The 18,852-nt window shown below is 37.5% G+C and overlaps 1 protein-coding gene across 3 annotated transcripts in view; it reads left to right on the top strand.

The window, feature by feature from the left end:
* Nucleotides 1-1,940: 1,940 nt before the first annotated feature.
* Nucleotides 1,941-18,852, top strand: part of PAN3 (poly(A) specific ribonuclease subunit PAN3) — a 130,300-nt gene continuing 113,388 nt past the window's right edge. For 2 of the 3 annotated variants that reach the window (XM_051986527.1, XM_051986528.1), the window contains exon 1: nt 1,941-2,523. In XM_051986527.1, the coding sequence (XP_051842487.1) occupies nt 2,037-2,523 (487 nt within the window). In that variant the 5' untranslated portion in view covers nt 1,941-2,036. The remainder of the gene's footprint in view (nt 2,524-18,852) is intronic. The other variant, XM_051986525.1, reaches the window with a different exon arrangement.

The raw sequence follows: 18,852 nt of genomic DNA, 5'->3' as shown, positions 1-18,852 counted from the left end.
AGTCAGAAACAATATTTAAAAATCTGTTCAAAAATTTTCCGGGAGAAAATCTGTCTGTAGTTCTCAGAATTCACTTTTGAAAATTGGGACACTTGGTTATCTCCTGTCATTTTTCTTGTTCTCATTCCTTAAAGATTATCAAAAGTGGAATCATATATCTAAGTTCTTTTTATTAAATTCCTTACTTGTTAAATGGGAGCTTCTTTTGTTCCCTAGTGTTCCTTAAAGATTACCAACTGTGGAATCATAGCTTCAAGTTTTTTTTTAAATTAAGTTTCTCATTGGTTAAATGGTGCTTATTCAATTCCTCACCTGTTAAACTAAAACTTGCTTTCCCTAACTCATGATGAAATCTAGGCAGCTAAGTGATGCAATTCAGCTTCAGGTAGGCGGTGTGTGACCCTGGGCAAGTCATTTAACCTTTCCTTCTTAATTTAACTCTAAAGTGGAAAATTAGCATATTTTTTTCTTACAGGTTATCCTGAGGATTAAATAAGATATATGTAAAGTGCTTTGTAATGCACAGTAGTTTAAGGTCAGAAAGTTTAAAGTAGCTTTGAAACTTTGGGGGACGCCCTATATAAATGCCATTTATTGTAAAGGGATATTAATGTGAACTATTATTATTACTACCTTGAGATTTATTTGATTAGCTTGGTAAAAATGAGAAACCATTTAAAATGAAACAATCTGAAATTTCATTTTTCTCCCTAAAGGTATGCCATTTGTCTTCATGAGAAACCATACTGCAAAGTCCCTGAAAAACGAAATTGCCTATTTGTGTTATTCTTCCAAAGCTCCAGAAGCAGGTCAGGAGGGGCTGGGAAACGATCTTCCAGGGACTTTGAGGAAAGCGTGGACTGGCAGCAGCTGGGCCACGTAAGAATCGGGACTTTTCGCGAGCCGCAGACTTGGTGACAAGGCCCCGAGGACAATGACAATAATTTAGCTGGGACCCCCACTCGGCGGTCCAGTGTAGCACTCGGCTGGGGATCGGGGTCGCACAGTCCTGTGTCCGGCCCAAGTTCGGAACCAACTGAAAAATGTCAGAGCTCAGAAGCTTTCAACATCTTTCCGGCGGAGAGGGTAGAGCAGGAGGAGAAGAAATGGGGAAGTATGGGGGCAGGCCCCGGGAGAGTGAAATCATTGTTTCTTCAGAGCTGGGGCTTGGCCTCGCTCCCTGGCCCCAGTCCAAGGCTGCAGTCACAGGAAGACGGGGTATTTCTCTCCCCCCCCCTCCACCCATTTTCAATAGAAAAATGTGATCCGGCTTTAAAAAAAAAAAAGCAGCATTTAAAAGAAGGTATGAATATCCCGGAGGAGGTTCCCTAATTGGGACGGTTTCTGAAACGCTCACCAAAAGTGAAACCATCCCAGCCTCCGCTAGACCGCGGGCCTCATAAAGACCCCTACGGGCCCTTCTTTCCTTCCTTACCCGCCCTCCCCCCACAACCGTCTTTCCTCTCGTCCCCAATACCCAGAAGCCACTGCGCCCCAAAGCGCACGCGCAACCCAGGCAGCCGCCTCAGGAAGAGGAAAATGGAATAAACAACTCCGAGAAGCCGGAGCGCGAGCGACGGAGTGAAGGCAGAATTTAAAAATAAACCGCATTTCCCCCCGCCCCCCCTCCCCCCTCTACCTACCCTTCCCTTCCTCCACCTTGCCGCCGCGGCCGCCACCCTTCTTTCCCTCTCTCCCCTCCCTGCAACTCTCCGCCCGGGCCCTCGCGCTGAAACTCGTGCGCCCGCCCCGTCGTCCCGCGCGGCCCCTTTAAGAAAAGAGCGAGAGTGAGCGAGAGAGAGAATCCCAACTCTTCCCCCCCCCTTCCCTTCCCTCCTTTCTGCCCCTTCTTCTCCCCCCTCCCCTCTCCCCTGTCCCCTCCCCCCCTTCTCCCCGGGCGGCTCCGGCTCCCGCTGCGGGACAGACCCACCCGCCCGGGCTTTTCTCCGGCACGGGCTGTTTCCCCTCCTTTCCCTGTCTATGGTGGCGTCGGCGGCTCCTCGGGCGGCAGCGGAAGGCGAGGCTGCGGCGTTGCCATGATCAGCGGCAGCGGCGGCCTCCCGCCCCCCCAGCCGTCCCCCTCTTCCTCCGCCGCCTCCTCCTCCTCCTCGGTGGCGGCCGCGGCCGTAGTGGTGGCCCCGCCGGGGGTCGGCGGGGTCCCCGGCGTGGTCGGCGCGGCGGCGGCGGCGGGCGTGAAGCTCAAGTACTGTCGCTACTACGCCAAGGACAAGACGTGTTTCTACGGGGAGGAGTGTCAGTTCCTGCATGAAGACCCGACCGCCGGGGCTGCTCCGGGCCTCGGCCTCCATAGCAACAGCGTCCCCCTTGCCCTGGCCGGCGGCGGGGCTGTGGCGCCCGGGCCCGCAGGCTACCCGATCGGAGCTGGCCCAGGTGGCGGAGTAGGACCGCCGCCGGGGCCCAAAAAGCCGGACCTGGGGGGGCCTGGAGGAGTGGCTGGCGGCGGCGGAGGAGCAGCAGCGGCAGCCGGCGGAGGCGGGGGGCTGGACGGACCGCGGCTGACAAGTGAGTGCCATAGCCGGGCGGCGGGAGGGACTGGGCTGGTCAGGCCAGAGAGGCCTGGGACTGGACGGAACGGGACGGGACGGGACTATGTGAGGCCCTGCGACCGCCGGGCGCCCTGCTGTAGGGTAGCCTCTTCCTCTCCTTCCTTCCCGGGCGCGGCCTAGGCCCAGGTCCGGCTCCCTCTTTTTCCCTTTGCCCGGGGACAACCCGGGAGGTTTGGGATCCGGGAATGGGAGGGGGAGCAAGGGGGATGGGCGGCGGAGCCCTGTGTATGTGAGAGACTGGAGAATTTCCGGGGGTGTGGAAAGGGGTTGGGTTTGCAGACACTTGTGGGGTTGACGGGGAGAAAGAATAAGATGTTTTAAGGGAGAGTGAATATTGAGGTTTCACTTGGTGTAGGCGTTAGAGAAAGTTGATTTTTCGCGGGGAACGAGGTAAATACATTCTAAGGAAGTATTTGGGTTATTACATTTAGGAGAATTAATTTGTGGAGAGACTGGAATCGTTAATAAGGATGGGGATGAAGTGACATAAGTTGTAACTTTCTGGTTGGGGATTCCCCAGGTTTTATGATCTTTTTTTTTTTTTTGCTCTGGCTTGCTTTGTGAATTACTTAGTGGCCGGGGTCATTTTTTTCCTACAACTTTTTATGCCTAGATATCTGTTGCAAATATGCCACAAAGTGTCCACTTTGCACAGAGTAGATATTTTGCATTAAGTAGATATTAATTAAATGAAAGAATGAACTCTGCTGATTTGTGTTGCTTGACAATGTGGACGGTGTCAGGAAACCTTTTAATCTTTATCAACTTCGAATAATAATTACCTTCCACGAAGAAAGAAGATACAGTATTTCAAAACTATATCCGTTTTTTCCCCCCTCCAGAAAACTGCTTCTAAAATAAGGATGAATTGACATATTGGAATATGTGTTGAATTTCCATTTTTGTTTCTCTTAGTTTTACTGTTTTGAGACTGTAAACGGCTTGAGAGCGGGGACTGTTTTTGCCCTTTTTTTGTATCGTTAGTTCTTAGCACAGTGCATTGTGGGCACACATACATTGTGGGTACTGGATAAATGCTATTGACTTGCTTGTTGCCTTGTATATTTCTCAAACATGAAATGGCCATTAACATTTTTAGACAGCTGTGTCTCTAAATAATTTGCCTAAGCAATCTACCTTTGATTAGGGCAACTTTTTTTCCCTGTACATGAACTTGGCATGTCAGTTTCAGCATATCCCATTTGCTTTTGTTTTGCTAAATAATTGTCTTCTCCCAGACTTTAAATTTTAAAGACCTTCACTTTCCCTTAATTTGGTAGGTTAGGTGGAAATGAGCATTTTTTTTTTTTTCTGGCGTAGTACTTCTGGTATTTAAAATATGAGAACATTTTTAACCCTCAAGTTTTTGGAAACTAATTTGTGTTTTGTGGTATACTTTTGGCATGGCTACAGTGTATTCAAAGTGAGAACTGAAGAATTGTGAATTAATATTGATAGGTTAAAGAATGGTGAAGCTTACTGATAAAGTTTTATTATTCATAGTAAAAGAAAGGTAAAACTGGTCACCATTAAGGACATCTACAATTTTTGACTGACATTTATAATAATATATGAGATCTTTTTATGCTTTTACAGGAAGCCAACATTGGGGAAATTTAAATGGCAGCTATGTTTAGCTGGGATATCTATTGACATGTTCAGGGAGAGTGAAAGGAGTTAGTTATATGCTCCTTAATTTAAAAAAGAAAAAAAAATTTAATTTTTTAGCTGTATGGCTGGAACTGGTCACTTATTTAACATCTTAGAGCCTGTTTCTTCTTCTGCAAAATGGGAATAACAGTAGTTACTACTGTTAAGGTATTTACAACTGTAAAGTATTATATAAATGGAAGATGGATGAAAATTTAAAATTCATATCAGTTATTTAATAGCTCATACAAATTGGTGTGTTTTTTTTTCTCATACAGATTTCATGCTATTTAGCTTTCATTCTGCCTTTAACTTTGTTCTAGTTTTCTTGTATTCCCTGCCTATTCTTTTTCTGCTCCTATTAATGTTTTGGAGTGAATAAAGTCAGCTTTTAAGTGGTTGCAAGTGGTATCTTATTTCAGATCTTAAATAATCCATTTGAATCCTCCAAACATTTATTAAGTACCTGCTCTGTAGATCCTGTTAATAGGCACTGAAAATATACAAAGAAATAAAAAGGCCTCTGCCCTCAAGAAACTTATTTTATACATGGAAGATATACTATGTAAATACACTATGTAAACCGAAAGTTATAGACAAAATAGCTTGAGGGGAGAGAGAAAAAAAGAGAGAGAGAGAGAGAGAGAGAGAGAGAGAGAGAGAGACAGAGACAGAGACAGACTGAAAAGGTGTACTAGACTCAAATTTATTGTGAAGGGTTTTAATGCCAATCCTGGGAGTTTTTTGTATTATTTTAGAGACTAGGTAATCAGAGCAGAGAGTAATATCATCAGATTTGTACTTTAGGAAGATTATTTTTGTGCTTTTGAAGGATGAATTGTAGAGAGTGTTGATTAGAGGTCAATTTTGAAGCTATTGTAGTAGTCTAATCCAGCAGTTCTCAAACTTTGGTCTGGGTCCTCTGGACTTTACTTGTCTCAGTACCATGCTTTCAGAAATGCTGGCTTAACAAAAGATACTAAGGTCTTTGGTTAAGGTGGTGGCTCAGTGAGTTGAGAAAAGGGGGCATTTGCATTGTGGTAGAGGTAGAATTGACAAGACAACTCCTAATTGGTTGTGGGGATCAAGAGAAAGTAGAGAATGTCACAGGATATAAACTTGGATGATCTCAGTAGAAATGATCTGGAAAGCCTGGAGGTTATTATATTTTTTTGTGGGGGGCGGGGAATGAAGTGGATAAATAGCTCCCTTTTAAATATGTAGAAAGATAATATGGGAATCTTGTTGGAAATTTCTAGTTGGTGATCTAAGACTGGTGGTCAGGAGAAATAGTAAGTCTAAATATGTAGATTTAGAAGTCCTTGGCACAGAGTTGTTAAATGATTCCATCACCAGAAGATGAAGAGAGCTAAGAACAGACCCCTCATAGTTAGGAGTTGTGACAAGAATAATAGACTGGGAAGGAGGGAGCAGTCTGTAAAGTGCAAGGAAATCCTTGAAGGAGAGAGTAACCAGGAAGAGGGAGTGGTCAGTAGTTTAAATTGTGCTGTGAAATCTGGAAGAATGAACTAAGAAAAGGCCTTCAGAATTAACCATTTAAGAGATACTTGGTAACCTCTGAGTGCAAGCTGTTCCAGTTGAGAAGTGAATTTGGTAACTTTATGCTTGGAGGTTGAGAAAAAATTTGGAAGAGGAAGTAGAATTTGGCTTTGAAAGAAAGGGTGATAGCTTGGGGCAAGATTGAGTCATATGAAAGTTTTATAAGGTGGGGATGGGGAGCTCTAGATGTAATCTATAAAGATCTGGCCACATCGGCTTTGTATTTCTAAGTTCTTTGAAAGGAGCCTTGGCATATAAGAGATGAAGATTAAAAAGAATTAGTGGGGATGATCGTAGGGGCAACAATCCTAGATTTTACTCTAAAGTAGTGTACTACTCCCTTCTGTTTTCAAATGAGGAAACTGAGGCCCTAAGTAGTTGTGACTTTCTGAAGTTACATCGGTAGAAAACATTCAAGATGATTTTGAATGTAGGTCCTCTGACTGGCACCTGTACTCGTTAGGCTATAATGTGACGCAGAGGGTGAACCTTGGCAAGAGGAAGGGTCACCTTTTCAACAGATTTTGTAACAAAGAAAGAGAATGCGAAATAATGTAGGTTTTTGACACGTAGATTTTCAGTTTTTCCTTATTCTTTTCTGCCTTTGTCTTCAGAAATCACCCATCCTTAAGAACTAAACGAATCAAACAACCCTTGTCTTTGTCCTACTTTACCTTCATTCAGCTCTTATCCTACATCTTTCTTCTTTCACAGTCAAAATCCTAGATGATGTCTATATTTTTTGCCAATACTTTTACACCTGCCACTCTCTATGTTGAGACTCTTTGCAATCTGGCTTCCATCAATCTCTGCCACTTAAATCAAACTGCTCTGCTCTCTCCAGGGTCACTAATGATCTCTTTATTGATAAATCTTATAGCCTTTTCTTTATCATACTTTTTTTTTTTTTTGCTGAGGCAATTGGGGTTAAGTGACTTGCTTAGTCACATAGCTAGGATGTGTTACGTGTCTGAGACTAGATTTGAACTCAGTTCCTCCTGAATTCAGGGCTGGTGCTCTATTCACTGCTCCATCTAGTTATCCTTATCATACTTTTTTAAAGCTGTGATACAGTTGACTATTCCAGTCTTTTGGATATTCTCACTTCCTTGCATTTTCTTATACTATTGTTCTGTAGTCTTCTTTCTTTCTTTCTTTCTTTCAAACTTGTCTGATCAAGCCTTCTCAGTTTTTGCAGGATCATCCATGTACTGTTTTCTATGCATCTGTGTACCTCAAGAATCTGGCCTTGTTTGGGTGTGCTCTACCCATCTTGTCATTGGTTCAGTTATCAAGTTTTATGTAGATAATGATCTTTTTTTCATCTTGCCAAGTTCTGTTTCCCCATTTCTAACTGTCTGTTAGACATCTGCAATTGGATATATCATAGTTATTTCAAATTCAACATGTCCAAAACAGTACTTTATCTCTTAAACTTCCTAACTTCTCTTTTTGGTGAAGCTGTCATTCTTCCAGATAGCTAGTTTTGAAACCTAGGAGTCATCAATTACTCTTCACCTTTAACTCTCATAGCTAACCAGTTGTTAAGACTTGTCAGTATCACCTTCCCAATAAATCTTTTCTAATCACAAGACAATTACTCTGGACCAAGTCCTCATCACCTCTCACCAATACCTTCTAATGGCCTTCCTGCAATAGCCTTCTAATTGATCTCTGCCTTCTCTTTCTCTTTTTTTTGCTATCCGCTTCATGCTTGTCTTCCAGATAAATTGACTTCTTGTTTCCTGTATAAGATATTCCATCTTTTGCCTCTGACTTTTTTGTACAGGTTGTTCCATGTTCTTAGAATGTTTTCTCTATTCCTTACTCTGTCTTTTCAAATCCCTTAGTGAAAGTGCTGCCTTCTTCAGCTCACTTCTCTGCCCTTTCCTCCTTCCCTCCTTCCCTCTTTCCCTTCCTTCCTTCCTTCCTCTCTTTCCTTTCTAACTTCCTTCCTCCCTTCCTCCCCTTTAAAGTTTTAAACTTTTTTATTTTATTTTGTCTTTACATAATGAATATATTCTTTGCCTTCTCAATGAGCAATCCTTTTAATAAAGAATTAACAAAGAGGGGGAAAGCAGTTGAACAAAACCAATTAAAACATTACCAAGATTGAGTGTATATGCAGTAGTACATACACACTTATGTTATCCTCATCCCCACAGAGTTCCCTCCTCCTCTTTTTCCACTCTCCCCCACTCCAGTCAAAGAAGGGATGGAATTGCATTTTCATAACTTTTCAAGGACTAAATTTCATGGCCATAGTAATTAGAATGTTTTATTTGAAGTATTTTGTTCCTTCCATTTACATTGTTATAATCATTCTTTATATTGTTTTACTGGTTCAATTTACTTCACTCTGCATTAATTCATATATGTCAGTCTGTGCTTTCCTGCTATTAATTTTATTATTTCTTATGCTACAACTATTTCCTTAATTCATGTATAACCATTTGTTTAGGCAGTCTTCAACAGGTGGATTTTTACTTTGTTTCTAGTTCTTTGATAACACAAAAAGTGAAGTGCTGCTACAGATGTTTTGAACTATTTGGGACTTTTGTCTTTTCTCTTCCTCCCATGCTTAAAGTTGAGCATTTATATATAACTTGTTATCTTTGCCAATTTGCTAGGGGAGTGGTGAGACTTCAGAGTTATTTTGACTTGCATTTCTTTTATTAGTGATTCAGAACAATACCAGTTAATAATAAAGATTTCTTCAGAGAACTTTCATTTGGGGTATGGCTCTAGACTCTTCCTAATTCCTATAGTTTTGAAATGGCCCAGCATTCTCCATAAATCATTTTATATATAGATTTTATTTATTTTTATATATCATACTTATCTGTGAACATTGTATCTACCTAATAGAATGAAAGATTTCTAGAAGACAGTGACTGCCTAATTTTTATATTTATATCCTTTTGTGGGACATAATACAGAAAAATGAAATGTCAGGCCTCTATTTTTGGAATCAGGAAGGGAGAGAGAGAGAAAAATGTAAGAGGCTTGAGGACAGAAAATTTAGAATAACCACTGTATTGGGATAGAAAGTCTGTTTAGGGAACTGAAACTATAAACAGTTGTAAGTTCTAAAAATTTCAGTTATTTGTATAGTTTAAGATATTATTAAAAGCCAGACATCTAAATTAAAATATATATACTAGTTTAATATATTAACATTATGAGAAACTTCATTTTCTTGACCTCATATTGTATTACTATAATTACTTTAGAGAAAAGTACTTTAACTATGAAAAACGTATGGAAATGTAAGCTACTTCCATTACAAGTTTAATCTGTGCATATCAAAGTTTTTTTTTTTTTAAGTCAAAATTATATGATATTTCTTTAGCACTTGACAGTTGTAGAAATGGCTTGTAAAAGTTAAGTAGCATTTTTAAAAAAATGAAATGTCAGTATGTATGGCCTCTATTTTTGGAATCAGGAAGGGAGAGAAAAATGTAAGAGGCTTGAGGACAGAAAATTTAGAATAACCACTGTAAGTATTGGGGTAGAAAATCTGGTTATTACCTTACTAGTGGAACATTTGAGATACAAAGTTGCTGGGGTTTTGCCTAATATCATATCTATTAGATCTGAGAAGTGTTTTGATTTATCATTGAACTATATTATGTTTTTCTTCTTTCTTGGCTTTTTTGTATAAATTCCTTTCCAGTTTCAAACTTGTTAATACACAAATGTTGGGGGAGGGGAGTGAATTATTATAGCATATATTTTTGCTATTTGAAGAAATTCTATAAATTAAAAAAATATTTACTTGAGATTTTTGGCCTTTAAGATTTCTCTTGGACTGATTTGTCCTAAATTCTTACTGTTTTAAAACTTCCAAGTAATTGGACTTGGGCTAATTGAATTGTATACTTAAAATTAAATTCTTTTCAAGAAAGAAATCTCCCTACATATGATCATTGTCAACGATAAAGCTGCTATACTAAGATTCCCATGGTCTGCTTCTAGCTAGCTGAGTTTTTTTTTTTTTTTTCTTTTATGTGGTTTAAACATGCAATATTTCTTAAATGCTTAATTTGCTGGGGTTAAAGGCAGAAATAGAGAAAGAGCTTTGATTTCATTGTTATCAAGAATTCCCTGTTGAAGAAGCAATACAAATAGAGCTTTTTTCTGCAAGAGAAGAGGTTTAATCAGAAGGTTCTCAGTCATTTTGGATGTCTTTGAATGAGCCTCTTCCCAAAATAAGTTTTTTAAATGCATAAAATAAGATGCATAGGATTGCAAAGGAAGCCAAATATATTGAAATACAATTGTCAAAATATTTAGAAACAAGTTGACAGACTCCAGATTAAGAACCTTTTAAAAACTGAGAGGTAAAATGATTTGCTCAGTATCAGGACTTGGTCTTCTTGAATGCTTTGAGTTGAGTTTTATTTACTATGCCTTACTGCTCTTAAAATATATAATTATAAAATATAATCAATTATATAATAATCAAAGATTATGTTTATCACTAACTTTGGTGGAGAGTGATTTCGTATGATTCAAATACCATTTCATCCATCCTCCCAGACCTTTTTTGTATGTGTGGTTCTTGTTCCATTTTTTTAAAAAGAACTATTATGTAAGGCATGGGGTTAAATGGTGGGTATACAAAAATGAAAAAAAATTTCTACTCTCAAGAAGCTTATTAGGGGAGATATGGCATGTACACAGATAACTGCAATAACACTGTGATAAAAGACAATGTAATAGAGATAAAGGAGATACATAAACATGGTACTGAAAGAAAATTGGTGAGGAATAGGGGAGGAAAGAGAGAGAAGGAGAAATATCTTTTTTTATCTGTCTCTTTTTCTCTCAGAGCTCCCACTTCATAGAGTTCAGGCGCTTACCACCTCTTTTCCTAAACTTTTATTGTCCTTTTAATTGTTTTGCCCGAATTTCTTCTTCATTTGATTCTTAACATAAATGCAAAATGAGGCACATGTCAATCTCCTATTGAAGAAGTTCAAGTGGTTCACCTGCCTCTAGGACAGAATACAAACACATTGCATTTGAAAGCTCTTTATACTTTGGCTTCAGAGCAAGTCTTTTAAGACTTAAGAATCTCTCATTTTCTCATCTGTAAAAATGGCATAGTTATAGCACCTTACCTCACTGGGCTGTTTGTGAGGTTCTAATGAGAAACCTATAAGATCTTATTTAGATTCTACATGTTGCTCCTTCTATTAGGAACTATCTGTTCACCCGTCTTCCTCCGTTCTTTTCTTTTTCCTTTTCTCTCCTCTACATCTGTCTCAGAAGAGTCTCTTTGCCTGGGATAATGAAAGGTTCAGTACTTGTCAAAGGTTATGTAGCCAGTTAATGTCAGACAGGGCTTGAAGCTGAGCCTTCCTCACATGAAGGCCAATTCTTGGTCCATTATACCCTGCTTCCTTGCACTCATCAAGGTTTTTTTCACGAAGACAGGAAATTTCTTTCTTTCTTTCTTTCTTTCTTTTTTTTTTTTTTTTTGGTAAATTACAGCTTTTTATTTAAACAAATATATGCATAAGTAATTTCCCAGCATTGACAGTTGCAAATCCCCTTGTTCCAACCCTTTCCCTCCCTCCCCTCACTCCCTCCCCCAGACAGCAGGATGACCAACACATGCCAAATATGTCAAAGTATAAGTCAAATACAACATATGCATACATATCTAAACAGTTATTTTTCTGTATAAAAAAGAGGAAGACAGGAAATTTCTATAGCTTTTTTTTTTTTTAATAATCTGTGTTGAATTGAGTGATTATGAGTGCTAGCAGAAGAAATTTTTATCAAGGTCATTTTCTGGTTATAAAAATTATTTCTCTTCATTTATTTCTGGGATTACTCTAAAAGACAGAACTATTTTCCAAGAAACTTCTAATGTGGATTCTGATATATGGTAGAATAAATTGTAATGAAAATCCTTCAGTTGGGAAGCTTCATAAATAGATTCCTGGGGTTGTATTCAGATGTTTTGTTGATTACAGTAGTCTCTTAAAAGATTTTGTGCACATTCCCAATATATTTCTATTTATTTATAAAATTTATAATTTGTAACTATACTAATACATACATTATGAAAGAAAATATTGTTTTATCTTTCCATCTTTTAAAAATATATATTTTTTCATAATATATGTATTAGCATAGTCATTCATGTCTTTTACTTTTATAGTATGTCTTTTACTTTTTAAATTTTATTCATCATCAGCAACAACCAAAAAAAAAACCTTTTGCCTAGATCAGGACCACATATAAGGTATGTGCTGCTGCTGCTGCTGTGGAAGTAGGGAATGAAGGACAGACACAGTTTAAGGAACTAGGGCCAGCTAGGAATGACAGATGAAATGCTTGCCTACCTGGTTAGGCAAAGGAGAAAAGCAGAGGCAGGTGGTGACTGCAAACATACCCAAGAGTTAATGCCAAATGAATTGTCTTGCATATTTCTTATGTGTATGTGTTCTATTTTGGAAATCACTGGGTAAAAGATTTCTGGAATTTGATTTCTATCATTGAAATTCTGAGGCTTTTTTGAGTTTTATGAGGTTGGCTTGTCCAAGCAGAGTGATTTACCATAATTACTTTTGATTATCCTATATCACTTGGATAAATTTGTATCTTGCGACTTGGTCTCAGAAATGGAATAAATTTGATAGTTTAAAAACCTTGTCTTTATGCTTTAGCAGCTAAATAGAATAATCTAATAGAATAGTCAGAAGAATTTTTCATATGTGTATTTTTCTTTTTGTCTTAAGCCTAAATAAAGATCCCAAGTTGGTTCTCAAGAGCAGGAGTTCTTACTATCCTCAGGTCCAATCTTTGGATTGATTTCAGGGACTCTGTGAATTTGGATGGGGAAAAATTTAAAGCTTTGTTTTTCACTGAACTCTCACTGTTATTAAAAACATGATTTTGAGAAGAAATCCATGGCACATAAAAGATGATGAACTTTTTTGACTGGTATCCAGATTGAAAGACAGTACTCGGGGTGTTTAGGCAAAGTATACTAGGTACATCACTTCTTTATCCTTGTGATTTCTTATTATATCCTAAGGTAGAATTTAGCTTTCATACCTTGATTACTATTACTCTTGATTAATATCAATTTTTCAGTCCCTAAAATCTGCCAAGCTTTTTTGAGACACTTTACATTGTTGTCTGTCTCCTATTTTTTAATTGTAAAACTGTTTTTTTTTTCCACTTAAATGAAAGACTTTATCTCTTTTCAATTATATTTTCCTTTTTTTTTTTTTTTCTGAGGTAAGTGGGGTTAAGTGACTTGCCCAGGGTCACACAGCTAGGAAGTGTTAATGTCTGAGACCAGATTTGAACTTCTTGCCCCTACAAAAAGAGCTGCTACAAACATCATTGCACATGTGGTTCTTTTCCCCTTTTTTATGATCTCTGGGATACAGAGACACTGCATGGATTAAAGGGCATCACAGTTTGATAGCTTTTTGGACACAACATTTTCTTCTTAACCTAGGAACTCTCTAATTTTGCTATAGATCTCTTTCAGGGTATCTTTTCAGGAGGTAATCAGTAGATTTTTTTTTCAGTTTCTATCATCTAGATCATCAGGGCAGTTTTCCTTGACAATTTCTTGAAAGATAATGTCTAAGCTCTTTTTTTTGGGGGGGGGGGCTTTCAGATAATCCAGTAATTTTTAGTCTCTCTCTTAACTATTTTCCAGGTCTGTCTTTTACAGTGAAATATTTTATATTTTATTCTATTTTTTTCATTCTTTTGATTTCAGTGTTTGTTTCTTGATATCTCAAAGTCATTAACTTCCACTTGCATAATTGTAATTTTTGTTTTTATTTTGTTTTTTCCTGAGTCAATTGGGGTTAAGTTACTTGCTCAGGGCCACATAGTTAGGAAGTGTTAAATGTCTGAGGTGGCATTTGAACTGAGGCCCTCCTGACTTCAGGGCTGGTGCCACCTACCTGCCCCTTAGTTGTGATTTTTAAAGTATTTTCTTTAGTGAAATTTTTTATCTCTCCATTTGGCCAATTCTGTTTTTTTTTTTTTTTTAATTTTTATTTAATAATTACTTTATATTGACAGAATCCATGCCAGGGTAATTTTTTTATAACATTATCCCTTGCACTCGTTTCTGTTCCGACTTTTCCCCTCCTTCCCTCCACTCCCTCCCCTAGATGGCAAGCAGTCCTATATATGTTAGATATGTTGCAGTATATCCTAGATACAATATATGTTTGCAGAACCGAACAGTTCTCTTGTTGTACAGGGAGAATTGGATTCAGAAGGTATAAATAAGCAGGGAAGAAAAACAAAAATGCAGATAGTTCACATTCGTTTCCCAGTGTTCTTTCTTTGGGTGTAGCTGCTTTTGTCCGTCATTTATCAGTTGAAACTCAGTTTAGGTCTCTTTGTCAAAGAAATCCACTTCCATCAAAATATGTCCTCATACAATATCGTTGTCGAAGTGTATAATGATCTCCTGGTTCTGCTCATTTCACTTAGCATCAGTTCATGTAAGTCTCGCCAGTGCCTCTCTGTATTCATCTTGCTGGTCATTTCTTACAGAACAATAATATTTCATAACATCCATATACCACAATTTACCCAGCCATTCTCCAATTGATGGGCATCCATTCATTTTCCAGTTTCTAGCCACTACAAACAGGGCTGCTACAAACATTTTGGCACATACAGGTCCCTTTCCCTTCTTTAGTATTTCTTTGGGATATAAGCCCAATAGAAACACTGCTGGATCAAAGGGTGTGCACAATTTGATAACTTTTTGGACATAATTCCAGATTGCTCTCCAGAATGGTTGGATTCGTTCACAACTCCACCAACAATGCATCAGTGTCCCAGTTTTCCCGCATCCCCTCCAACATTCATCATTATTTTTTCCTGTCATCTTAGCTAATCTGACAGGTGTGTAGTGGTATCTCGGAGTTGTCTTAATTTGCATTTCGCTGATCAATAATGATACCAATTCTGTTTTTATAAATTCAGTGAATTTTGGTGGTTCTGTTGCCATTTGGCCAAAAACATTTTTCCAGAAATGCTTTTCCAGGCATTCTTTTCTGTAATATTCTCTCTAAAATGTAATTTTCTCTTATTAGAGTTTTCTTGGAGTTCTCCAAGAGCAGCCTTCATTTCAGTTCAGTAATCACCACAACTGCAGCCAGGGGTTAAAGGTCCAAATCCTTTATTGTCTCTTTCCAAGTCTTGTCTCTTTTCCTGCGGCCAGGTTAGCTTTCTTATAGTTCAGATCCTTTACTATCTCCTTCTTGGTGCTGGGCAGCTTTCTGGAGAGCCTTTCAATCTGGCCTTGATCCCAGGAGCTTTCCCACTTGCCTTCTCTGGCTTCTCAATTTCCCCTACTCCAAAGGTTTGTGCTTTAGCCTGCAGCCACCACAAAGGTGGACAATGGAATGAATCTGTCTCAGCGTCCTAAAGCTTCTAGTGGGCTTGTCCTTTCTGGCCCTGAGAGCTTCTTGTTTATATGCTGTACACTGAGTATACACCAATCATTATATCACTAGAAAACCATTATTTGTTGTAGGATTAAATCAATGCTAAACTAGATTTAACCATTGTCTCCTAGGTTCCACTTAGTATCTTGTTTCAAGTTCTGGCCCATAACATCTCCTTGTAGGATTAAATCAATCATGCTGAACCATGCTAAATTAAATAACTATTGTCTTTATCAATTCCACTGACTTTAGTACCTTGTAAGAATCCTTTGTTTCAAGTTCTGAGTTCTGGCCCATAACACTTTTCCTCATTGGATTTTTGTGTCCCTTTTGCCATTTAATCTATTCTGTTTTTTAAAGTGATATTTTTCTTTAGTATTTTTTGTGCCTGCTTTATATCAAACTGTTGAATATTTTTTTCAACATTTTCTTACATCATTCTCATTTTTCTTCTCCATTTTCCCTCTTCCTTTTTGAGCCCTTTGATTGCCTGAGATCTCTTATTTCCTTATTGAACAAGTTCATTTTTGTACACAACTGAATATGTATACATAATTCTTCCCTTTTGAAACTAATTCTCACTCATGAGAGAGCAAGCTTCAAGTATTGCCTTCACTTCTAAAACATGTTTATGTGTGACTTTTATGAGGATATTTTCCAATTCTAATTATCTTTTCTCTCTTCTAGTGCATCCTTTTTCACCCTTTTAATTTGGGGGAGCAGTTATCATTCCAACATAATTTATATTCATGTTCTTTGTAACTGCTCTAGTGATAAAATTCTTAGGAGATACATATATCATCTTCCCAACTGTTTAACTTTATTAAGAACTTATGATTACTCGTTCAAGTTTACCTTTTTATGATTCTCTTAAGTCTTGTATTTGAATGTCAGATTTTTTATTCACAGTGTTTGAATAGTTACTTTCAGGCTACTTGAAATACTTTTTATTTGATCTGGGATTCTCTTTGAACTCTGGAATTTGATTATAATATTTTGGAGGGGTTTACATTTTGGGATCTCTTTTCAGGAGGAGATAGATTCTTTCAGTTTCTCTTTTTCCCCATAGACTTATCAGGACATTTTTTTCCCCTTGATAATTTCTTGAAACATGATACTTAGGCTCTTTGTTTAATCATGACTTTTATGTAGTCTAGTAATTCTTAAATTCTTTCTCCTTGAGCTAATTTCTAGGTCAGTTATTTTTCTGATAAGAGCTTTTCATTTTTTCTAGTATTTTCTTATTCTTATGACTTTGTTTTATTGTTTTGTGGTGTCTCATGGAATCATTAACTTCTGCTTGCCCATTAAAATTTTAAGGAGGGGTAGGTAAGTAGCATAGCAGAGAGAGCATCAGCCCTGAAGTCAGGAGGACCTGAGTTCAAATCCATCCTCAGACACTTAACACTTCCTAGCTGTGTGATCTTAGGCAAGTCACTTAACCTCAATTGCCTCAGCAAAAAATAAAAGAAAAAAGGAATTTTCTTCAGTGAAATTTTTTTCTCATTTTGCATTTGGCCAGTTCTGTTTTTTTTTTTTTTTTAAGGAGTTTTCTTCAGTGAATTTTTGTGCTTCTTTTACTATTTGGCCAATTCTGTTTTTTAAGGTGCTTTTTTTTCCCCAGCATATTTTTTGGTGGCTCTCTTACTAGGCTTATTCTTTGTTCATATTTTCTCGCGTTACTTTTTTCCAAATTTTTCCACTATTACTCTTTATCTCTTTCTTTTACTTCCAAGAATTCCTGTTGGGCTTGGGTACTGTTAGTATTTTCCTTGAGGCCTTTTTTTAAATAGCTGTTTGCCCATTATTGTCTTTTTCTAAGTTTATATCTATTTGGTCTTCCCTGCCACTTTATAATGACTTTTTATGGTGAGATTCTTTTTATTGTTGTTAGCTCATTTTTTCCAGCTTATTTCTTGGCTTTGACCTTTAAAATAAAGTTGAAATCGCCTAACTTGGGGGTTCTGAAGATATTGCCCCAAGCTTTAGGCTTTTTCATGCTGTGGTTTTCTTAGTTCTGGGGATTTACAGATTTGGTGCTCCCAAGATGATGTGATTCTGGAAGGAGTTTGCTGCTGTCTTGGAAACTACTCTAATCTTTTCCCTGGAAGAACTCCTAGTCTTCTCAGACCATTTATATTTAACAATTTTTTTGACTGAATTGAAGCAGAGAGATTGGTGGGTAAATCAGAATTGATATCGAGGTTTTTCCTCATACCCATTTATTATATCACTAATGTAGAATTAATATAAAACAGCCTAATATTGAGAAAGCATTTGAATTCTGTGAAATGGCTAAATTCTTCAGTGTTAACTCTTAATATATGCCCTATATCTTTTGAAAAGTAAGAGGTGTGGCTATAAAGTATTGAAACAAATTTTCATGTGAGGTATATACTTCACTAACAACATACTAGTATGTTTCAAATTGTATCATGTTGTCCAGTCTTTATGGGAGTGTGTTATATTGTGTCAGCATAAAAAAAGGTAACTTTTCTTTGGAGCAAAGAATTTATATCAGATTTTGTGAAACATTAAATGAATCTGAAAATGAATCTTGGATTTGTGATGAAACTTGATTTCTGAAGTGACCCAAAGTAAACTTTGCAGTATCAGTACCAAACTAATAATAGTATTAACTATCAAACTCTTGTTTCATATACAAAAGTATCAAACTTTTGCATTAGAAAATCACAAAGGAAGACTATAGATTCCTTATGCTGACATCAGTGACATTGCTCTTACAAAATTCATTCCATAATACCAGTCAGTCCAGCTCACTTATGCAGAAATTCTTAATTTTTTAAAGGAGTCACTGTAAAAGAAAAAAGGTTGAATTGTGGTACAATGATTGGCATTGTGATCATGATAGTGAACCATGTAATGTGGTATCTGTGAAAGTTCATGATAACAACTATTACTTAGCTTGATTGTCCACTGTGTTTACCATGTTTGGCTTTGAATGCTTTTTGACTGTTTTTTTTTTTTTTTTAAGATTTGAAAGAGGTTTTTTTTTTTTTTTTTTTTTGTTTTGTTTTTAATTTAATGATTACTTTATATTGACAACGTTATCCCTTGCACTCGTTTCTTTTCCGATTTTTTCCCCTGCCTCCCTCCACCCCCTCCCCAGATGGCAAGCAGTCCTTTATATGTTGGATATGGTGCAGTATATCCTAGATAAAATATATGTTTGCAGAACCGAACAGTTCTCTTGTTGCATAGGGAGAATTGGATTCAGAAGGTATAAATAACCCGGGAAGAAAAACAAAAATGAATGCTTTTTGACTGTTTTCAAAAATTCAAAATACTATCAAAGGAAGATTTGCTCACCATTAAGGATTTTAAGAATGCTGTTTCTGAAGTATTTCTAAGAGAACAGTTTTCACAAAGCCATGAGCAGAAGTTAGCACCACTGGAATTAAGTACTTGGTTGTACTGGGTTACTACTGTGTGTGGGACAACACTTATCTGCATGTGTAAGTCCTGAATATATACATTTATTTAAGAAAAAACAACCTCATTATTTTATAATCATACCTCATGCTGCCATTCTAATGAAATATTTCATTTTTTTTTAGCTAGATCAAAAAAATAAAAGTCTTTTCCTGTACATGAAAACATTA

This window comes from Antechinus flavipes, chromosome 3, assembly GCF_016432865.1.
Source record: "Antechinus flavipes isolate AdamAnt ecotype Samford, QLD, Australia chromosome 3, AdamAnt_v2, whole genome shotgun sequence".
Lineage (NCBI taxonomy): Eukaryota > Metazoa > Chordata > Mammalia > Dasyuromorphia > Dasyuridae > Antechinus > Antechinus flavipes.
This window is presented reverse-complemented; position numbering and strand designations above follow the sequence as displayed.